This window comes from Manis javanica, chromosome 4, assembly GCF_040802235.1.
Source record: "Manis javanica isolate MJ-LG chromosome 4, MJ_LKY, whole genome shotgun sequence".
NCBI lineage: Eukaryota > Metazoa > Chordata > Mammalia > Pholidota > Manidae > Manis > Manis javanica.
In genome coordinates, this window is record NC_133159.1 from 138,209,006 (window position 1) to 138,233,348 (window position 24,343).

The 24,343-nt window shown below is 37.8% G+C and overlaps 1 protein-coding gene across 1 annotated transcript in view; it reads left to right on the top strand.

Moving 5' to 3' along the window:
* Positions 1-23,807, top strand: part of CRLF3 (cytokine receptor like factor 3) — a 35,030-nt gene extending 11,223 nt beyond the window's left edge. Inside the window, exons 3-8 of the mRNA XM_073235122.1 lie at positions 2,076-2,163; positions 2,606-2,783; positions 4,211-4,433; positions 5,110-5,242; positions 21,268-21,380; positions 22,228-23,807. Of these exons, the coding sequence (XP_073091223.1) occupies positions 2,076-2,163; positions 2,606-2,783; positions 4,211-4,433; positions 5,110-5,242; positions 21,268-21,380; positions 22,228-22,484 (992 nt within the window). The 3' untranslated portion in view covers positions 22,485-23,807. The remainder of the gene's footprint in view (positions 1-2,075; positions 2,164-2,605; positions 2,784-4,210; positions 4,434-5,109; positions 5,243-21,267; positions 21,381-22,227) is intronic.
* Positions 23,808-24,343: the final 536 nt, after the last annotated feature.

Sequence of the window (24,343 nt, forward strand, 5' to 3'; positions counted from 1 at the left end):
GGTTAAAGCATGCCCCATATCTTGCCTTGCTACTTTCCTCCCTTCAGGTGTACCTTCCTTCCCGCACATAAGTCTTTGTCAGGCACATTAAATAAAGAGAGAACAGTTCTGCCCTTTGGGGACACAGCCCAGTGAGACAGGGAGTTCTAAGACCTCATGGGAGCATAGAAGGGGAAGCACTTAATGCTGGCTGGAAGAATGTAGGATAGCGTTCTGTAGGAGTTCCACAGAGGCTCAAAGAAGTTCAAGCAGACCAAGAATGGAGGTAACATCAAGAGTGAAGTGAATGTCATATCAGGCATCTATTGATGGATAGAGGCAAAAGAGTTACAGAATCAGATTTGCATTTAAACAATGACAGTACCTACAGTTCAGAGTCTGTATTAGAGGTTGTAAGATTGGAGGTAAAAGAGACTGATGAGAAGGTTGTGGCAGTGATCCAGACAGGAAATGATGAAGGCAGTGACAGGTGAAGGTAAGGCAGAGCTGGTTTACAGATTTTTCAGAGGTGGAATTATTATTGATTCTGCTGATCACTAAGTGTTGATTGTTGGTGGTTGCGTGGGTACAGGTTGAAGGAGGAAGGGAAGGATTCAGGATGACCGAAACCAGCCTGCTGTAGGGTGACCATGTGAATCGTGCCGTTTACTGAGGTAGGACGCAAAGGACGAGGGTGAGCATCATTGAGTAGTTAGGCATTTGGTTTGGGGCATGTTGAGTTTGAGGTGCTTAAGATTCCAGAATGTAGGTGGGAATGTGGGTGTGATGCTTAGGAGAGAGATCATACCTGGAGAGGTTCATATGGCAGTTAATGGTGTGTACATCAAAGTTGAATCCATGCGAATAAGTAAAATCATCAAGAGGTAGTGTATAATATGAAAAGAGAAGGTGGCAGAGGATAGAACTCTAAGGGACACCAACATTTAAAGGGAAGTTGGGGAAAAAGGAGCCATAGAAAGAGACAGAACACCAAGCATTCTGCACTGTGTGCTGAGAGGGGCATAGGATAAAAAGTATGCATGGCCTCCAAGCCTGTCACTCCAACTGGAAATTAATCCCCTTTTTAGTTCCACTGAGAATGTGATACTAGTATTATCTTTACATGCTAATTACATTTTCATCTTATCCTCAGTGAGAAGTGTCTATTTGCTACTGACTATAACAGTGCCTTTGAGAAAACTCCTGTAACTGGGGCCACAAAATGTCTTTCCCTAGAGGCTTTGCATGTCGAAACAAACCCAGAAACAGGTCAGCACAGGTCAGGAGTGCACACCCATCACCCTGAGGACTGAGAAACGTTTTTATTTTTGAAAATTAATCCTTTGAGTCACATACATGTTTGTTACAGCATCTGATTCTTGAATATTTTTATATTTCAGAAATATTTTAAATTTCAAACTCTTGCTTCCCCTCCCCTCCTCAGAGATCAAATCTTATCTGTAGAATTTTGAGGACTTTGAGGCAGTGTTCAGTATGTCTCTGTTTTCCTTTCGTGAGGGAGGTCATGAATGTGGTCTCAAAAAACTTGGGTTACTCCAAGGCAGGTTCAGATGGAAAACAGTTCTGGTAATGTTCTTTGGGGCTCTAGAAGTTAGTCATTTTTAAATGCCTTCATATAGCACTTCCTTTTTATTGTTCTGCTGAGTAATTTCTAATCTAATGTATGATATTCTTTTAGAAAAACATCTGTATCCCTTGGCTTTGTAAGACCTCATGTGCTATCACTCCCATCACAGTAATATTTATACTGGCTTCTGTTGGCATTGAGAGATGTAGGAGAGATGGAGAAAGTTCCTGGATCTTTGCATAAAATTGGTTGACAAAGCAGATTTCCTTATATAGAGTATAATCTTTCATTTCTGGCAAAATGTTGCCAGTGTGTACCCTCTTTCCTCTTGAGCTTAACCTTAGAGTCACTTCTAAAGTAGTTTCTACCTTTTCTTCTTGGGAATTTAACTGTGGTATCACTTAAGAATTGTAGCAAGAAAACCAGAGACCAACCTAGATATGAGTTATGTTAAACTTTATAAAGTGACCATTTTTCACTGTACTAGTTCTTTTATACCTGATCATAGGTGAGATCGCCATTCTTGGTGGTGTAGGGGAATGGAATGAAAAACTGTGGAGTTTTACCAAAAAGGCCTCACACATTCAGCTGGACAGGTAAAAGAGTACCCCTACAAAAGATTCTGATTAGGGGAGGTAGAGAATATATAGATATTTTTAAGGTTCACTGCCCATTACCAGTATTACTAGTGTGAAATAATTGTGATTGTAATCTTTGGTATAGTATTATTTTAGGTTTTCTTCAATTCTAATATGTAAAAGAATTGTTAAATTTAAAAGATTCTGAACCTATCGTTGAAACTGAGTTATATCTCAGTGAACCCTATCTTCTGGTATAAACTTGACAATTGATTCCCCCTATCAATTCTCTATCTTCTTGCTTATGGGAAAATAATCTTTATAGAACATCTTGCAAAGCCTCTACAGCTACTAGCATTATTTTCTGGGGGCTTCAGTGACTGATCTAAAATATTCCTTGTATTTTGTTTTTAACTCCTAGTGAAAAGCCTCATAAACATAATGAGTTTTGTTTCTTCAGCTTACCAGAAGTGCCTTTACTGGTTGATGTGCCCTGTTTATCTGCTCAGTTGGATGACTCAGTTCTTAACATTGTGAAAGACCACATTTTCAAGCATGGAACAGTAGCATCTCGGCCACCAGTACAGATAGAAGAACTAATAGAGAAGCCTGGGGGTATTGTCGTCCGATGGTGTAAGGTAAGTAGTTCAGAATTGTAGACTTGGCTTCAACATGATGGGATTTGGGGGCCCTTTAAAATTATTTTATTAGTTACTCTTGAATATTTCCTTCTCTTCATAAACAAAAGTTCCTTTTGCTTTACAATTGAAGTCATAGGGATTTTGAACTGAGTTAGCTTTTCCAGTTTGAGACAAAAAGTGTTGAAGGTACTTTTTATAATCTCTGTTATTACAACACTGTTTCCTATCACATACTTCCCAAACTTAAGTCTCACTGAGTTGGGGATCTCTTCTATTTCTGTTTACTAGAAAAATAAAAAGATGATAGCAGGTATTGGGCACCTGGTATTTTCTGCTCAACACTGAACTCATACCTCTGAAATAAAGTTCCTAAAGTCTGGTTTCTTTGCATTTCAGCATTGCTGAGAATTTTGCATATTAAATCATTACATTTATGAATTACCATATTTTATATAGAAACCATGTGCAATAGTATCTTGCTGTTGACAAACAGCATTCAGAAGTGGGTGCTCAGCTTCTGGAAACTATTTTCTTAAAAGGGATTTTGTTGTTGTTGTTAATGAAACCTTTGTACAGAAGAAAGTAGAGATGCTTTTGTTGGTTAAAACAAGGACTCTTACTCCATTTTTATTCTTTTGCCTATCAGAGGGCCTATAGTTGTTTCCATTTTCTTTTGCTATAAGCGTTATTATGCATGTTTCCTTGTGTATACGTGTAAGATTTTTTTCTAAAGTATATACCTAGCCATAAAATTAGGAGGTCTTATAGTGTTGAATCTGTATTCTACTCAGTAATAGCAAATTCTTTCCAAACTGATTGCACCAGTGTATCCTCCCCCCAGCAGGGTATGAGTTCCTGTTACTCTGTATCCTGACCAGTACCTGGCATTTCCGACTTTATATTTTTGCCATTATGTTATGATATCTCATTGTGGTTTTAGATTGCATTTTCATATTATGAATTTAGTTGGACATTTTTACATATTTTGGCTGCTTATACTTTTCTATAGAATGCTTATTTGTATCTTTTGTCCATTTTTCTATGGGGTGGTTTGTCGTCTATTAAATTTTAGGAGTCCTCTATATTCTGGATATTTTCTTGGTTCTATGAATGATGTAGCTGTGGGATTCTTATCCTTGAATTTGGAATGTTCTATCTTTGGCAATATAGTATAGAAAACATGCCATTTCTTCAAAGAAAACAGATTTTTTTCATATTAGCCTCCAAAGTATAAAACACATAGTTCAGTAGAGAAAAGAAGGAAAGTAATGATAGCACATTTCCTGTCCTTCCTGAGAATAGCCCATATTCAGCACGTGGACTTGGATGCTTGGCCCCAAATGCCCCCATTCAAAGTTCTTAAGCAGTGATGCAGAGAGAAATTATTCTCTGATTTCTACCTAACATAAAGCCTCTCTCCTTAGGTGGATGACGACTTTACAGCCCAAGATTACAGGCTCCAGTTTCGTAAATGTACTTCAAATCATTTTGAGGACGTATATGTAGGCTCTGAAACTGAATTCATAGTATTGCACATAGACCCCAATGTTGATTATCAGTTCAGAGTCTGCGCCCGAGGAGATGGCCGGCAGGAGTGGAGTCCTTGGAGCGTCCCCCAGATGGGTCATTCCACATTGGTGCCTCATGGTATATGCTGTTGCCCCCTCCCTCCCAAAGCTTAGCTCTGTGTGAGAACACCTGTACTCTCTGCTAAAGGCAGCACACCCACAAGCCTTTTTGTTAAGGTTAAACCCTGAACTGAGGAGAACAACGTGGAACATGTCTTACTCCCTGCATAAATTACTTCATGTGAATTTTGAGAAATTATTATTTCCAGAGTACAAAAACAGCACTAGGCAGCATTATTAGCATCTCCTAAAACCAGAGATTTTAAATATTGTATTAGGACATTCATTTTCCAAATCTTCAAATATCTGATTAGAGGCTTTTTCTTCAAAGTCTTACGGTTTGAAATTGATCTCTCCTGTAGTACTATTTTAAAAGATTTTGACTCATTTGTTAATTAGATCTTAATCAGGTTGGAGTAAACTCAAACAATTAATGCTTTACCAGGATTTTATTAGATAGCAGATAATACTTACTTGATCTTCCATGCCAAAATTGTGCAGGAATAAAGTGAAATCTTTTTTGTGATTTATAAGATTGACTATGATACCATGTCAGTGAATCTTTTCTTTTATTGAACTTGTCCATGACCCCTAATAGTAGTCTGTTCTACTTCCAAGTTTTATTTAATGTGTCTGTATTGGAGCTATTCCTCAAAAGATTTTGATTATTTTCAATGTCTTTGCTTTTTAAAAAGAGTGGACAGCTGGTTTTGAGGGGTACAGTCTGAGCAGTCGAAGAAATATAGCCCTCCGGAATGATTCTGAATCCATGGGTGTTCTCTACTCCAGTGCTCCGACTTACTTCTGTGGGCAGACCTTAACATTCAGGCAAGTGGATATTAAGTATCTGTCTGTCATGCCTTAAGCAATATGATGAAGTGCATAGAGTGTACATAAGCTTTGGATTCAAGGTAGTCCTGAGTTTATTTATAGGCATCGTTTATAGGGAGTATTACTTTGAGGAGATTCCCTTGTTTCTTTATTTTTATTTTTATTTTTATTTTTTATTCATTTTATTATCATTAATCTACAATTACATGAAGAACATTATGGTTACTAGACTCCCCCCTTCACCAAGTAACCCCCCACAAACCCCATTACAGTGACTGTCCATCAGCTTAGTAAGATGCTGTAGACTCACTGCTTGTCTTCTCTGTGTTGCACAGCCCTCCTTATGCCCCCACCACATTATACATGCTAATCGTAAGGCCCCCTTTCTTTTTCCCTGCCCTTATCCCTCCCTTCCCATCCCTCCTGCCCAGTCCCTTTCCCTTTGGTAACTGTTAGTCCATTCTTGGGTTCTGTGACTCTGCTGCTGTTTTGTTCCTTCAGTTTTTCTTTGTTCTTATACTCCACATATGAGTGAAATCATTTGGTACTTGTCTTTCTCCACCTGGATTATTTCACTGAGCATAATACCCTCTAGCTCCATCCATGTTGTTGCAAATGGTAGGATTTGTTTTCTTCTTATGGCTGAATAATATTCCATTGTGTATATGTACCACATCCTCTTTATCTATTCATCTACTGATGGACACTTAGGTTGCTTCCATTTCTTGGCTATTGTAAATAGTGCTGTGATAAACATAGGGGTGCATCTGTCTTTTTCAAACTGGGCTGCTGCATTCTTAGGGTACATTCCTAGGAGTGGAATTCCTGGGTCAAATGGTATTTCTATTTTGAGCTTTTTGAGGAACCTCCATACTGCTTTCCACAATGGTTGAACTAATTTGCATTCCCACCAGCAGTGTAGGAAGGTTCCCCTTTCTCCACAACCTCGCCAACATTTGTTGTTGTCTTTTGGATGGTGGCGATCCTTACTGGTGTGAAGTGATATCTCATTGTGGTTTTAATTTGCATTTCTCTGATAACAAGCGATGTGGAGCATCTTTTCATGTGTCTGTTGGCCATCTGAATTTCTTCTTTGGAGAACTGTCTGTTCAGCTCCTCTGCCCATTTTTTAATTGGCTTCTTTGCTTTTTGTTTGTTGAGGTGCATGAGCTCTTTATATATTTTGGATGTCAACCCTTTATCGGATCTGTCATTTATGAATATATTCTCCCATACTGTAGGATACCTTTTTGTTCTATTGATGGTGTCCTTTGCTCTACAGAAGCTTTTCAGCTTGATAAAGTCCCACTTGTTCATTTTTGCCTTTGTTTCACTTGCCCGGGGAGATACGTTCATGAAGAAGTCACTCATGTTTATGTCCATGAGATTTTTGCCTCTGTTTTTTTCTAAGAGTTTTATGGTTTCATGATTTACATTCAGGTCTCTGGTCCATTTCAAATTTACTTTTGTGTATGGGGTTAGACAGTGATCCAGTTTCATTCTCTTACATGTAGCTGTCCAGTTTTGCCAGCACCATCCTTTGAAGAGACTGTCATTTCCCCATTGTATGTCCATGGCTCCTTTATCATATGTTAACTGACCATAAATGTTTGGGTTAATATCTGGGGTCTCTATTCTGTTCCACTGGTCTGTGGCTCTGTTCTTGGGCCAGTACCAAACTGTCTTGAATACTGTGGCTTTGTAGTAGAGCTTGAAGTTGGGGAGCGAGATCCCCCCAACTTTATTCTTCCTTCTCAGGATTGCTTTGGCTATTTGGGGTCTTTGGCGGTTCCATATGAGTTTTTGAACTATTTGTTCTAGTTTGTTGAAGAATGTTGTTGGTAATTTGATAGGGATTGCATCAAATCTGTATATTGTTTTGGGCAGGATGGCCATTTTGATGATATTAATTCTTCCTAGCCAAGAGCATGGGATGAGTTTCCATTTGTTAGTGTCCTCTTTAATTTCTCTTAAGAGTGTCTTGCAGTTTTCGGAGTATAGGTCTTTCACTTCCTTGGTAAGGTTTATTCCTAAGTATTTTATTCTTTTTGATGCAATTGTGAATGGAATTGTTTTCCTGATTTCTCTTTCTATTAGTTCATTGTTAGTGTATAGGAAAGCCACAGATTTCTGTGTGTTAATTTTATATCCTGCAACTTTGCTATATTGAGATATCAGTTGTAGTAGTTTTGCAGTGGAGTCTTTAGGGTTTTTTATGTACAATATCATGTCATCTGCAAATAGTGACAGTTTAACTTCTTCTTTACCAATCTGGATTCCTTGTATTTCTTTGTTTTGTTTAATTGCCATGGCTAGGACCTCCAGTACTATGTTGAATAACAGTGGGGAGAATGGGCATCCCTGTCTTGTTCCCAATCTCAAAGGAAAAGCTTTCAGCTTTTCACTGTTCAGTATGATGTTGGCTGTGGGTTTATCATATATGGCCTTTTTTATGTTGAGGTACTTGCCCTCTATACCCATTTTGTTGAGAGTTTTTATCATGAATGGATGTTGAATTTTGTTGAATGCTTTTTCAGCATCTATGGAGATGATCATGTGGTTTTTGTCCTTCTTTTTGTTTATGTGGTGGATGATGTTGATGGATTTTCAGATGTTGTACCATCCTTGCATCTCTGGGATGAATCCGACTTGGTCATGGTGTATGATCCTTTTGATGTATTTTTTAATTCAGTTTGCTCAGTTTTTGTTGAGTATTTTTGCATCTACGTTCGTCAGGGATATTGGTCTGTAATTTTCTCTTTTGGTGGGGTCTTTGCCTGGTTTTGGTATTAGGGTGATGTTGGCTTCATAGAATGAGTTTGGGAGTATTCCCTCCTCTTCTATTTTTTGGAAAACTTTAAGGAGAATGGGTATTATATCTTCTCTGTATGTCTGATAAAATTCCAAGGTAAATCCATCTGGCCCAGGGGTTTTGTTCTTGGGTAGTTTTTTGATTACTGCTTCAATTTCTTTGTTGGTAATTGGTTTGTTTAGATTTTCTGTTTCTTCCTTGGTCAGTCTTGGAAGGTTGTATTTTTCTAGGAAGTTGTCCATTTCTTCTAGGTTTTCCAGCTTGTTAGCATATAGGTTTTCATAGTAGTATCTGATAATTCTTTGTATTTCTGTTGGGTCCATCTTGATGTTTCCTTTCTCATTTCTGATTATGTTGATGTGTGTTGATTCTCTTTTTTCTCTTAATAAGTCTGGCTAGAGGCTTATCTATTTTGTTTATTTTCTCAAAGAACCAGCTCTTGGTTTCATTACTTTTTTTCTATTGTTTTATTCTTCTCAATTTTATTCATTTCTTCTCTGATCTTTATTATGTCCCTCCTTCTGCTGACTTTAGGCCTCATTTGTCCTTCTTTTTCCAATTTTGAGAATTGTGACATTAGACTATTCATTTTGGTTTGTTCTTCCTTCTTTAAATATGCCTGGATTGCTATATACTTTGCTCTTAAGACTGCTTTCGCTGCATCCCAGAGAAGTTGGGGGCTTTGTGTTGTTGTTGTTATTTATTTCCAAATATTGCTGGATCTCCATTTTAATTTGGTCGTTGATCCATTGACTATTTAGGAGGGTGTTGTTAAGCCTCTGTGTGTTTGTGAGCCTTTTTGCTTTCTTTGTACAATTTATTTCTAGTTTTATACCTTTGTGGTCTGAAAAGTTGGTTGGTAGAATTTCAATCTTTTTGAATTTACTGAGGCTCTTTTTGTGGCCTAGTATGTGGTCTATTCTGAAGAATGTTTCTTGTGCACTTGAGAAGAATGTGTATCCTGTTGCTTTTGGGTGTAGAGTTCTATAGATGCCTATTAGGTCCATCTGTTCTAGTGTGTTATTCAGTGCCTCTGTGTCCTTACTTATCCTGTCTGGTGGATCTGTCCTTTGGAGTGAATGATGTGTTGAAGTCTCCTAAAATGAATGCCTTGCATTCTATTTCCTCATTTAGTTCTGTTAGTATTTGTTTCACATATGCTGCTGCTCCTGTGTAGGGTGCATATATATTTATAATGGTTATATCCTCTTGTTGGACTGAGCCCTTTATCATTATGTAATGTCCTTCTTTATCTCTTGTTACGTTCTTTGTTTTGAAGTCTATTTTGTCTGATACTAGTACTGCAACACCTGCTTTTTTCTCCCTATTGTTTGCATGAAATATCTTTTTCCATCCCTTGACTTTTAGTCTGTGCATGTCTTTGGGTTTGAGGTGAGTCTCTTGTAAGCAGCATATAGATGGGTCTTGTTTTTTTATCCATTCAGTGATTCTATGTCTTTTGATTGGCGCATTCAGTCCATTTACATTTAGGGTGATTATCGATAGGTATGTACTTATTGCCATTTCAGGCTTTAGATCTGTGGTTACCAAAGGTTCCAGGTTACTTTCCTTACTATCTAAGAGTCTAACTTAACTCACTTAGTATGCTGTTACAAACATAATCTAAAGGTTCTTTTCTATTTCTCCTCCTTTTTCTTCCTCCTTCATTCTTTATATATTAGGTATCAAATTCTGTACTTTTTGTCTATCCCTTGATTGACTTTGAAGATAGTTAATTTAATTTTGCATTTACTTTGTAATTAGCTGTTGTACTTTCTTCACTGTGGTTTTATTACCTCTGGTGACAGCTATTCAACCTTAGGAACACTTCCATCTATAGCAGTCCCTCCAAAATAGACTGTAGAGATGGTTTGTGGGAGGTAAATTCTCTCAGCTTTTGCTCATCTGGAAATTGTTTAATCCCTCCTTCAAATTTAAATGATAATCTTGCCGGATAAAGTAATCTTTCTTCCAGGCCCTTCTGCTTCATGGCATTAAATACATCATGCCACTCCCTTCTGGCCTGTCAGGTTTCTGCTAAGACGTCTGATGTTAGCCTGATGGGCTTTCCTTTGAATGTGATCTTATTTCTTTCTCTGGCTTCTTTTAATAGTCTGTCCGTATCCTTGATCTTTCCCATTTTAATTACTATGTGTCTTGGTGTTGTCTTCCTTGGGTCCCTTGTGTTGGGAGATCTGTGGATCTCCATGGCCTGAGACACTATCTCCTTCCGCAGATTGGGGAAGTTTTCAGCAACTACCTCCTCAAAGACACTTTCTATCCTTTGCTCTCTCTCCTTCTTCTGGTATCCCTATAATGTGAATATTGTTCTGCTTGGATTGGTCACACAGTTCTCTCAATATTCTTTCATTCTTAGAGATCCTTTTTTCTCTCTGTGCCTCAGCTTCTTTGTATTCCTCTTCTCTAGTTTCTATTTCATTTATTGTCTCCTCCACCGTATCCAATCTGCTTTTAATACCCTCCATTGTGTTCTTCAACGATTGGATCTCCGACCTGAATTCATTCCTGAGTTCTTGGATGTCTTTCTGTACCTCCATTAGAATGTTGATGATTTTTATTTTGAACTCCCTTTCAGGAAGAGTCACGAGGTCCATATCATTTAAATCTTTCTCGGGAGTTGTATTAATAATTTTACTCTGGACAAGGTACCTTTGGCGTTTCATGTTTGTATATGGCGCCCTCTAGTGTCCAGAAGCTCTATTCTGGAGCTGCTCAGCCCCTGAAGCAATGTCGGGTGTCGCAGGGGAGTGGTACTGGTGCCTGTGGGGAGGAAAGAGCTGTTACCCGCCTCCCAGCTGCTGTGCCTGTCTCCACTGCCTGAGCCAGTGGGCCGGGCACACAGGTATAAGTTTTTGTCCCAGAGCAGCCGGATATGGATCCCTGCTTTCCACCAGCGCCCAGAATCCCAGTCTCCCCAGGAACTCTGCCTGTATTAACTTTCCAACCCGGTAGTCATGCGAGTCTCATGAAAGCACCATGAAATGTAGGTTTTTGCTCCCAGAGCAGATCTCCGGAGCTAGGTATTCAGCAGTCCCAAGCCTTCCACTCCCTCCCTGCTCCGTTTCTCTTCCTCCCGGCAGTGAGCTGGGGTGGGGGAAGGGCTCGGGTCCCACGGAGCCACAGCTCTGGTACGTTACCCCGTTTGCTGAGGTCTGCTCTTTCCTCCAGGTGTGTGCAGTCTGATGCCGCCCTCTTTCCTCTTGCTCTCTCAGGATTAGTTGTGCCGACTATATTTTCTAATTGTATTGAGTTTTAGGAGGAAGCCTCTGCCTCTCCTCTCACACCACCATCTTTAATCTAAAGTCCCTTGTTTCTTTTTGTTTCAGTTTTCTTATATGTATTTATAGAGTTACTATGAAGATTAATTGAGATAATGTATATAAAATACCTTGCTTAGATCTGATACATAGTATGTACTCTATGTTTAGGTCTCTTTTCTTCCTGGTAAATAGAGGCAAATAGACTACCTCTCAAAAGTCAGTCTTAAAAATTCAGAGGTTAAGAACATTTGCATGTGTGTGAATTAATAACAGGTTTCTCTCAGAGACAACCCATCAGTGTAAACATACTAATATGTATAATGCTCTGTAAGATAAAACTGAAAGCAAGCTCTCCTGACACCAATTAATTTGTATTTCTTATCCATTTCTTCCTATATTAGGAAAATGTCCTTTTTCTTGTTTTTTTTCATGTTATATGAGATGTATTCTCTGTGGTCATATTTCTGAATAGCTCTTCCTAGAAACCAAAGCCCAGTTTTAATTTAGAAAAGTAAAGTTTGCCTAATGTTCACCATACTCACTTCAGTGCAGCAAACTCTTTGCTGTAAGTTTTAAGTCTTTACATCATAAGATCTTATTATGAGTTCATGTTCCAAGTACCTCTTTTTCTCTGCCCTTGTCATATAAAGCATGGAGAATATGGGAAAGTTTAAGGAAATGTTGGCATGTTCTCCACCAACCAAGTCACTTGACCTCTCAGCAGTTACCAGAATGCAGTAGTTTATGCTTTGTCTCATTTTGACACCTCCTCTCACCCCTTTTGATATGAAGTGACTTAATAGCCAGAAAAATACCAAGAGAGAGAAGTAAGGAGTCTAGTACCTAAAGTCTCCTTAATTATTCCCCAAGTAATCATGAGTTTTCTGTACTAACAAAACTAACAAAACTCTTCTCTGCTGATGTCCCCTGTTTACAGAAATACTTCCGTTAGTGAATCTCCTGACAACAATGGAGTTCCATGTAATGATAGGGCTTCCTGAGTTGATAGATTCAGGCCAGATATTTTGGACTGCAATAACAATGGTAATCGTAGTAATAATAATTATAGTTAATATTTAAAGAATTAACATTTACTATGTGCAGGTACTATTACTTTACTTATATTAACTATTTGGTTCTCACAATAATGCAATGAAATAAGTGTAGTTAACCATTTTAGGAATGAGGATACTGGGGCACAGAGAAGTCAGTCACTTACCTGGTTTCATATAACTAGTAAATGGCAAAACTAGGATTTAAATCCAGGCAGTCTGGCTCAAGGGTATGTGATCTTAGCCACTGGTTGTATTGCTTCTTGTTGATCTTTTCATGGTGATAATAGTTAATGTTGAAATCTGCAGTTACTCTGCTATACTGTATTCTTACCTCTTCTTTGACTTTTGTCCCCCCATGGTGGCGGCCTGATGTTCTCCTACTTTTAAATTCTTCCTCTGTGAACATGGGAACGTCTGATAGATGGCATACTTAGTTTGTTTATAAGTCATTCAATAAATATTTATTAAGACATTGGAAATTACATAGATTGATTTAAATCCGCTTACTCTCGCTGGACTGTGGCCTTACACTTAGTGGGCCTCAATAAGCCATTAATTCCTTCCTCCTTCAAAGATGCCTGACTGGGCCCCACTTAGCAGGGTGGTTACCTGAAACTTAGTTAAGCTCAGTATTGTCTTAGCCAGATCTTTGCATTTTTGTCTTTTGTCCTTTGAATGCATAATAAGAATGTTTTATCTCCTGCCTAAAAGAATTTCAGGCATCAGCAGTTAAGTCAGAAGATGTGAGAGGTGGGAGGGGGCACCCCTGTGCATGAGGGAGGAGCGGATGGGCCTCTTGAATAAAGGTAAACTTGATTCCATTTTTGAGGGTGTTTGAGGGCCTCATAGTTGAAAGGAGATTATACTCTGCAGGCACTGCTCTGCTGCTCAGGCCAGTCTATTCCTGCTGAAGTTTCTGGAATGTTTAGAGCTGCTGAAGCTGAAGAAACTTGTTACTGGCTGGCTCTTAACAGTATCTAGCACCCAGTCTTGTTTGGTGCCCAGGTCTGCTCGCAATCCTTTCCTTCTAGGCCTCTCCCTGATTTCCTGTCTGAACATTCCTGCTTGCCCCCTCCTTCCTTCTAAAATTTCCTGATCTTACCATTTTTTTAAATCATAGTTTTACTTTCTCTTCTCTTACCCCTCCTTCCTTTAAAACAACTTCCTTTCTAACAACCTTTAGCCTAACAGACTAGGAAGTTATTTTACTGTCTTCCTTTTACAGATGAAGAAACAAAAGCACAGAGAGACTGTGACTTGTCAGTATTCAAATCTTGGCAGCCTAAGCCCAGTCTGTGCTCTTAACCTGCCTCTCACAAGTAACACGAGGTTGTAAATGAGAGGGCAGGAGGCTAGCTATTTTTTATTTATCATTAACTTTTTATTTTGAATAACAAAAAAAAGATAATGTTCTAGTAATCTATTGCTATGTTACAAACCACCCCAAAACTCAGAGACTTAAAGCAACAATAGTCATTCTGGTGAGGAAACTGCATTTTGCAGACCTTGGCAAGGGCAGCTCATTAATGCTCATGTGGTATCAGCTGGGGTAGTTTGCCTAGGAACGGTGGACCTGCTTCCAAAAGGGGGCTCACTCACACAGCGCGAGCTGATTCTGGTTCCCGGTGCCTCTCCCTGGGCTGCGTGTGCTTTCTCACAGCGTGCTGGCTGGTTTCTAAGAATGGGCCTCCCAAGGGAAAGGAAGTGAAAGCTTCCAGTTTCTTAGACCTGGGCCTATGAACTGACACAGTATCACTTCATCACATTCTGTTATTCACCCAGTCACATAGCCCAGATCCCAGGGAAAGGACATAGCCCCACTTCTTGATGGAAGAAGTATCAAACAATTTGGGGCCTTTATCTTAGAAATGCCATGGCCGATAGCTCTTAGAAAGGGGTCTCTTTGGATATGTGAATTTGGTTTACTTTTGCCTTTGGTTAAGCATTAGCATTACTTTTTCTGAATGAATTTAAGCTTGAGGAGGTCTTTTTCAGTACAAGCCTGCCTCTGTCATTCAGTACCAATTGTTAGCTCTTCATATTTTGTAAAAACTACAGTTTAATCTTTCCTGGAAAATCCCAACGGGGCATAGTTTCTACCAGGATTAAGTAATTTGTTTTTAACTAGGGTCTTTAAAATTTTGTCAGTTCCTCTTTTAATTGAGACAGAACGCCTTGTCCAGGAGGAATACAGCCTTGCTGGGGTTTTATATTTTGCCAAAGTGACCCCTCTAGGGATGTGGTATGCAGTCCTTTCAGGTTGAAGCTTAGCTCTTATAGGTGTGAGGAATGTTAGAAGAGTTCCCCCCACAGGCCCTGTTGTGTGGGATGAGACAGCTGGTTTCCTAAACAGATCTTTAGGATTCTATACCTTAGCTTTTAGTTTGTTGGTAGAGGGAGGATTGTATGAAATCATGAAGGCATATGTGCTTTGGGGTGTTCACATATAGCTATTCCTCCCAGATAATTTAAGGAATACTTCCTAGACTGTTTTCCTGTCCATATTCTCTCTGTCTTAAACTACTTTACTAAAATTGCAATTTTATCTAATGCTTTTAGTGTTGTATCTAAGAAATCTTTACCTAATGCAAGGTCACAAGAATTTCTCCTGTGTTTTCTTCTAGAAGCTTTGTGTATTAAAAACTTACATGTAGATCTATAAGCCATTTTGAGTTACTTGTAGTGAAATATGTGAAATATGGGTTGAATTTTGTTTTGCAGACTTTTAAAAACTTATATGTGGATCTGTAAGCCATTTTGAGTTACTTTTAGTGTAATGTGTGAAATATGGGTTGAATTTTGTTTTGCTTGCTTCTGGATGTTCAGTAATTCCAGCACTATTTGTTGAGAAGACTATCCTTTCGTCACTGAATTGCCTTTTCACATTTGTCAAAAATCAGTTGGTCTATATGTGTGGTGGATCTATTTCTGGACTCTATTTCATTGATCTGTGTGTCTTTCCTTTGCCAGAATCACACTACCATAATTACTGTAACTTTATGGTAGGTCTTCAAATCAAGTAGTGTAATTCTTCTATTTTCTTTTTGTTTTAGTTATTCTGGTTACTCTGTCTTCCCTTATAATTTTTAGATTCAAATTGTCCATTAAAAAAAATTCTGCAGGAATTTTGAAAGAGATTGCCTTGAATCTATAGATTGGTTTGGGAGTAATTGATATTTTAATAGTTTTAGTGTTCTAATCTATGAATATTTTTTCATTTAATTAAAAAAAATCTTTAATCAGTGTTTTGTAATTTTTTCTTTTTCTGATCTTATTACACTGGCTAGGCAATATGATTCTTTCTGAACAGGAGTGTTGAAAGCAGACATCCTTGTCTTATTCCAGATTTTAGCAGGAAAGCATTCACTCTTTCACATTAAGTATGATGTTAGTGAGGGTGTTTTGTAGATACCCTCTATCGGGTTAAGGAAGTTCCCTCCTAGTTCTAATTTGCTAAGAGTTTTTCCATAAATGGATATGTAATGTTGTCAAATTATTTTTATACATCTAATAAGATAATCACATAGTTTTTCTTCTACTGATACTGTGACTTATGGTAGGTTTTTTAAACATTGGACCAGATTTGCAGTCCCAAGAGAAACTCCACTTGGTCATCTATCATTCTTTATATATATATGGCTAAATTTGATTTTAAATAGTTTGTTGAGGATTTTTATGTGTCTTTACAAGAGGGATATTTGTCTATTTTCTTATGATGTCTTTGATTTTGGTATAAGTAATGGCTGGCTTCATCAAGTGAGGTGGAAAGTGTTCTTCCTCTTTTATTTCCAGACCTGTTTGTGTAGAATTGGTATTATTTCTTCCTTGAATGTTTGGTAGAATTGACCACTGAATTTGCCATTCTAGAATTTTCTTGAATGAAAGATTTTTAGTGTCTCTAATAGATAATAGGACTATTCAAGTTATCAGTTTCATTTTGAGAGAAACAAAAATTTTTTGTTTCTCTCAAAAAAAGGATCTCTATATAAAGAATATATTTCTGTATCAAAAACCCTTCTTTGCCATGACTTGATAAAGCCTGTTTCTCTTTTCTGATTCCTGACAAGTCAAGCTGTGCCGTGACCCTCTTTGTTGATAGGACTTACCCTCTGTCTCTCGGGCTAGTGCCTGTTAGGGCACACCCACTGGCTGGCTGTGCTCCTGGACGCACTTGCAGTCCTTCCGGCAGTGTGTGAGTGCGCTCGTGTCCCTGCATCCTGGTGGTGCTACGTATTGCTGTCTTCACTGACTCTGTAGCTGTTAGGCCAAAATAAAATTCTCATTTTATTTCTTATATTTATCACATAGTTGGTTATTTTTCATATACTCATTAGCTGAACAACTGAATTTTTGGATCTTTACTCTAGGTGTTGCTGTAGGAAGAAGGATGTTTGAGGATTATAATGATGTGGCACTTAAACCCAGTAAGAGTTGGCAAAAAGGCAGAGTAATAGGAGTGGATCAGCTTCCTTTTTTGTTATTTTTATTTTTTATTTTGGTATCATTAATATACAATTACATGAGCAATATTGTGGTTTCTAGATTCCCCCCATTTTCAAGTCCCCACCACATATCCCATTACAGTTACTGTCCATCAGTGTAGTAACTTGCTGTAGAGTCACTACTTGTCTTCTCTGTGCTATGCTGCCTTCCCTGTGCCCCCTCCACGTGATGTGTGCTAATTGTAATGCCCGCTTTTCTCCCTTATCCCTCCCCAGTCCCTTTCCCTTTGGTAATTGTTAGTCCATTCTTGGGTTCTGTGAGTCTGCTGCTGTTTTGTTCCTTCAGTTTTTGCTTTGTTCTTATACTCCACAGATGAGTGAAATCATTTGGTACTTGTCTTTCTCTGCCTGGCTTATTTCACTGAGCATAATACCCGCTAGCTCCATCCATGTTGTTGCAAATGGTAGGATTTGTATTCTTCTTATGGCTGAATAATATTCCATTGTGTATATGTACCACGTCTTCTTTATCCATTCATCCACTGATGGGCACTTAGGTTGCTTCCATATCTTGGCTATTGTAAGTAGTGCTGCGATAAACATAGGGGTGCATCTGTCTTTTTCAATCTGGGCTCCTGCATTCTTAGGGTAAATTCCTAGGAGTGGAATTCCTGGGTCAAATGGTATGTCTATTTTGAACATTTTGAGGAACCTCCATACTGCTTTCCACAATGGCTGAACTAATTTACATTCCCACCAGCAGTGTAGGAGGGTTCCCCTTTCTCCACATCCTCACCAGCATTTGTTGTTTCTAGTCTTTTCTATGTTGGCCATCCTAACTGGTGTGAGGACATTGTGGTTTTAATTTGAATTTCTCTGATGATTAGTGACATGGAGGATCTTTTTATGTGCCTGTTGGCCATCTGAATTTCTTCTTTGGAGAAGTGTCTGTTCAGCATCTCTGCCCATTTTTTAATTGGATTATCTGCTTTTTTGTTTGTTGAGACACATGAGCTCTTTATATATTTTGGGTGTCAACCCCTTATTGGATCTGTTTTTTAAATACACTCTATTTTTAAATTGGGGAGTTTAATCCATTTATGTTTAAAGTCATGGTTGATAGGGAAGGACTCATCTATTGCCATTTTGTTCATTGTTTTCTTTCCTATAGCTTCTTTTTCCTTCTTTTCATTTCTCGCTTTCTTCCTTTGTGTCTCATTGATTTTTTTTTGAGGTGCCATGCCTTCTTTTGTAGTGACATGCTTTCTTTAGTGTACCAGCTGTAAGTGTTTTCTTTGTGGTTACCATAGGGCTTACATAAAACATCTTATACTTAGAACCATCTAGTTTAGGCTGATGACAACTTAACTTCAGTTGCATACATGTTCTTCACACTCTCACTTCTTCCTCCTCCACATTATTGTTATTATAAAAAATAACATCTTTTTATATTGTGTATCCATTAAAATATTTGTATGGATATATTTTTTAAATACATTGTCTTTAAGCTTCTATTAAAAGTGATTTATGAACACTGTTACAGTATTATTGTATTCTGTATTTGACTATATATTTACCTTTGTCAATGAGCTTTATATTTTCACATACTTTCATGTTGCTGTTTAGTGTCTTTTTGTTTCAATTTGAAGGACTCCCAGGACTTCTTCTAAGGCAAATCTACTGAGGATGAACTCCCTCAGCTTTTCTTTATGTGGGAATGTCTTTATGTTTTCCTCATATTTTAAGGACAGTTTTTCTGGTTATATAGTGTTAGTTGGAAGTTTTTCCTTTAAGCACTTTGAATGTATCATCCCACTCCATTCTGAACTGTAAGGTTTCTGCATAAAAATTCACTAATAATCTTATAAGTTCCCTTGTACATGACAGGTCACTTATCTATTGCTGCTTTCAAAATTCTCAGTCTTTGACTTTTGATAATTTATTATATTGTGTTTCAGTGTGATTTCTTGGATTCATCCTTTCTTGAGTTTGTTGGACTTTCTGAATCTAGATGTCCATTTCCTTCCTCAGATCTGGGATATTTTCAGTCATTATTTCTTTAAATAAACATTCTGCTGCCCCTTTCTCTTTTTCTTCTCCCATGAATCTCTTAGACTTCCTTCATGCTTTTTCATTCTTTTTCCTTTTGTTCCTCTGATTGGATAATTTAAAATGACCTGTCTTCTAGTTTGATGTTTCTTTCTTCTTCTTGCTTATGTGTGATATTGAACTCCTCTCACTTGTACTCTTTGGCTTCAAAATTTGTTCACGTATTTTTTATGTTTTCTGTCTTTTTGTTGACGGTGTCATTTTGTTCATACTTCATTTCCTTGCATATGTAGAACATCATTATGATGATTATTTTGAATTCTTTGTCAGATAATTTATATGCCTCCATTTCAGCATGATACTTTTCTGGAGATCTTTTTTTTTGTTTTGGCCATGTTTTCCTGTTTCTTCATATGGCTTATTTTATGTTGGGATCTACACATGGGAAAAAACAGCCACCTCTCCCAACGTTTATGAACTGGCTTCATAACAGGAGAAGCCCCTCACATATGAACCCAGTTAGAGGTTCCGGGGGCCTCTGAAACTTTTCCTGGGTGTTGGGGTGACTTTCCGAGGCTTGTGTGTGCAGTTTCTCTATTGGAGAGCCTTGCTGGTTTTTCAGGGGCTCATAATCTCTTGCTTCTTCTGGTGCCTGTTTGTGGCACTGCAGGTTCTCTGGTATTACATCAGCCAGCTGTTCTGCTCTCTCTTGCACTCGGTGGCCACCAGGCATCCAGAGCACACCAGCTCTTCAACGGCACCCCACATTAGGTGGGACAGATACCGTTCCCTCAAAAACCCTGTGCAAAGGCAGAACACCAGAGCACCTTCTACTCTTCTCCTCCATCCTGAGGGAGAGAAGCCCCAAGTTGTGTGCTGGCTTCCCATCCCACCAGGTTGTGCTGGCTGCAGGATGCCACTCCTCACTTTTCTTTGGTTTCAGCAGCATCCAGGCAACCCTCCAAAGAGCCAAAATGCTGGATGCATGCTGCCCTTTTCTCCCTGCATCTGGAAGGAAAAGTCAGAGGCTGAGGTGTTCTTGCCTGGCAGTGAGCTGAGGTAGCTTGGGAGAGGGACTGACATGGGGAAAATGAGATGCTCTTCTTATCCATTTCAACACAGCTCTTTTCAGCTTTGTGCTCCCTTGGGGTAATACAGCTTCTTACCTAGATCATGGAAATCTCATAAAGATATTTTGATCTGTATATCATTGTTAAAGTGATGTTTCTGTGGTAGAATAAGGATGGAGACTTACTATTCTGCCCTATTGCTGATGTCACTCTCACCCTTCCTACACTTCTTTAGACTGCTGGTTTAGAAGTGAAATGACTTCACAGACCTGTCCACATATGTATTATGATCCTTCATGTTTGCCACTTGACAATGAAAGACATTTTGAGGCCACATTGAGTATAACTAATCACATCTTCCCTGTTAAAGCTATAGTCTGTTCCTTGCTACTTTTTCTTTTTCTGTCCTCAGAAAGCCTGGCTTTCTGGGATGGTGGGAAAGATAAATCTGGTAATAGGTATATAGGTTGGCCTTTATAACTAAGTTTCCCATTTCTAGAGTACATGATGATGCATTTGAGACTAAAGGCACAAAAAGAAATGCTTAAACTTTCCAGATAAGCAGTTATCCGAGCAGAATATAGCCAATGATTCTGTAACATCTTCCTGTGTTGACAGATGGTAACTGTACTAGTGGGGGTGAAGATTTAATAGTATGGGTAACTGGTGAACCACTGTGTTATATACTTGAAACCAATATAAGATTGTATGTCAACAATACTTAAATAAAAAAAAAGTTCTCCAAGCAAAATATGTTCATAACTACATTGTCCTTTTTTTAAACACCGTTGTGTTGATTTTTAAAGGCTTTATATACTTGATATATAGTAATCAGATCATTGCATGGGTTCTCATATTGAAGATTTAGGTGATGGCAGTAATAGTCACTTTCATTTCATAATGGCAAATATGACAAGTTCTCTATGTGTCTAGAGTCAGAACATAAAATAGAAATGCACTGTCATAGACTCTACAGTCAGTGCCTGAGCTTGTATCCTAGTTCCACCACTCAGCCAGGCTATCAGTCAGGTTATTTAGCCTTTTTTAATCTAATTTTTTCATTTGTGCCTCAGTTTTGTCATGTATAAAGTGGGTTTGATAATAATAGCACCTACATCTTGGGTTGTTTTATGAATTAAATGAGACGATTTACACATAGATATAAAATTTTGAGAATAGTGCCTGAAATTTAGGAAATGCTGAATCATTGTTAGTTATTAAAAGCAGTTGTGATGAGATTGCTCATTTTAAGCTTAGTAACCATTAGATATCATGTTAAAAAAAATTAAATGACCTTTCTACCTCATTTACAGAGTTGATACTGTGGGACAACCAGACAGAAGAGACAGTATAGGAGTGTGTGTAGAAAAACAGAATGGATATGACTCTCTGCAGCGGGATCAAGCAGTGTGCATTAGTACAAATGGTGAGAGATAAATAACTGTCATTCGCTTTGAAATACATGAATTGCTATAGTAAGCTTTGCATTTTTCACAGTATCACACATTTATAGAAAGATATGAGAAAGTTTGGGTCTTAATGACATATCTATATGGCTGCTGTGTGCCTGGCAATGTTCTGTATCCGTTACGAATGATAAATCATTTAATCCTTTTAACAACTTTTTGAAGTGGAAACTCGTACTACACCCATTTTATAGATGATGAAAACAGAGCCACAGAAAAGTTAAGTAACCGGCTTAAACTCACAATGCTTGGAGGTGACTGAGGGGGGATTTGCATCAGGCAGTCTTCCTCTAGATTCTGTGTGCGTATATCATCTAAGTTCAACATAGACTAGGGAACTGGGGAGAGGGTTTCCTTAATTTGCCAAGCATCTCTTGTTCTTTGGTCCCTTATTCCACAGCAATCACCCTTTAAAAAATCCCTATTAATATGTACTAATATTCTGTGGCATGGGTCAGGCAGTGAGTAGAACAAAAGTTTTGTTGTTGTCATGTGAAACAATCTTGCTGTCCCCCAGGATGTAATTTTTTAATGAAGTCAAATTTCTTTGATGCCATCAATATGGGAAACTCATAGTCTCTATTCTAAAAGAGAATCCTGGATCAGAACTCTAACATAACTTTTACTCCTGCCTTGGGCATGGGGCTTAATAAGCATATTTAAGTGCATTATCTTTGACCAGTTGGCATTTCAAAATGTTTTCTGTACCTAAATTAGGAAATGATCTCTGTTAATAAATATTGTAGAATCTGTTTCAATTCTTAGTTATTGCCCACATGTAAATGACTCTTTACCTTAATATTTTAGGTGCAGTTTTTGTAAATGGAAAAGAAATGACTAATCAGTTGCCAGCAGTTACTTCTGGGTCCACTGTCACATTTGACATTGAAGCTGTGACTCTGGGATCCACCAATAATAACGAAGGCGGAAACTTCAAGCTTCGAGTCACTATTAGTTCAAATAACAAAGAAGTAGTTTTTGATTGGTTACTTGATCAGTCTTGTGGTTCTCTTTACTTTGGATGCTCGTTTTTCTATCCTGGATGGAAAGTGCTGGTGTTCTAGGTTTTTGGGTGGTTGGCTTTGGTTCGTAGGGTGTCCCCAGCCCAGTGTAGTTAGTAATTGATAAGGAAATTGTTAGATTCATCTCTCAGTTAAGCCATTGGAAATGGAAATTGTTTACTGGATTTACTTTGGATGTTTTATCAATAAGATTTGAATATTATGGGCAAAACCATATTGCAGTCAGTTTTATTTTTAGCACAGTGTTAGTTCAAATTGGCTTTTAAAGTATAAGGAGATACAGAAAGTGTTATATACTCTTCCACTGTACTTCTTTTTAAAGTTGGTTATTAGAACAGAAAAACTTAATGTCACATTATTTCATTAAATTGCCATCTTTTAAGGATCCAAGGCCGTGGAAGACTTCAGAATAAAAGAACAGGAAAAGACCAGATAGAACCCAGAGTTCTGTAATATACATTGACTTGTGTGCTCTGTGAGTGAGTGTTGAATATGCTCTCCATATCCAGGTATTTGTAAGCAGTATTTAATTTTATCTCATGTTTCATTCCTTAAATCCCAAAAGCATAATAATTTTTGCATTTTTAAAATTACTAAGCCAATGTCTAAATAGGCAAAATATTTTCTTTTGTTCTTTCCTTGCAATTCATTTCATGATAGACTAGAGAATTTTTTACAGGGTAAAACTTGTTATGGAAGTAGTATGCACAGCAGTATTAGCCATTTCATATGTATGTAGTATGCACATGTGCATACCCAGGCTCAGTGATAGGGGTGCCACCATTCATAGGGAATGAGCTGCAGTCCAGTTTAATGTCAGCTTTATAAATGGTCTTTTAGTGGACCAAACAGATGTAGGGTAAATACTTGACCTGTTTTTTGGAAAACTTTAATTTGTTTGAAATATTTATTTGATGGACATCCTTAGTATCTTAACTTGCTATACCAGCCTACAGACTTTTTTGAATGTGAATTTTTTTTTTTCATTTTTAACAGTAGAAAAGTAGCAAAGCAAGTGTGATATTTTTGTAAGATAATTTATTTGGGGATTCAAATTCCCTGTTAGACAATCATGAGTTTTTTTCTCTTGCTGTTTTCTATATAAGTAAGTCATATCTCACTCATTTAGTGATTATTAAGATGTGCTAGAATGTAGATGCCTTGTCTAGCTGTCTGAAACAAAATAAAAACCTGGAAGTTAAATGTGTCTATTTTTTTTTCTGTGAGATATGATGAAACCAATTTTAATTTTTACTTTTAAGTAGAGGGAGAAAAGGACTCACACTTTCTTACATTCTGTGTATCAGATACTGAGCATAGTGCCTGACACATAACATGTGCACAATAAATTTTGGATTGAATGAACGTAGATGAGTTATTTTCTTCAGAACATCTTTATCTCATTCCCTTTATTCAGCAAATATTTATTGAACATCTTTATTTATCCTTCACTGGAATCTGCCTTTTCACTGAAGTGACTTAAACTTAATTTAACTCTAGCAGGAGAGGATTGTAGTATTTTGATGTCTGAACTAATTTAAATATTGGGGTTTTTTTTCTCTTGAACTGTGAACTGAGGATTTTGTTAAAAGCCAGATCATTCTATTTATATATATAGAGGAACCTGAATTCTAGATCTGTTTGTATGCTTAGAGGAATGAGAGAATTTGGGTGATGAAAATAAGAATTGATATTTATTGAGACCCTATTTTGTGCCAGGCATGATGCTAAATTTTAAAAATACATTCATTATCTCATTTAATCCACATACCATGCTTATGGATATGTTATCACTATTATTTGTACTTTACAGATGAGAATACTTAGTTCAAGAGATGTGAACTAATTTGTGTAAGGTCATCACTTGTGACTAGTCTGGTCAAGACTTTGGTCCAGCCCCA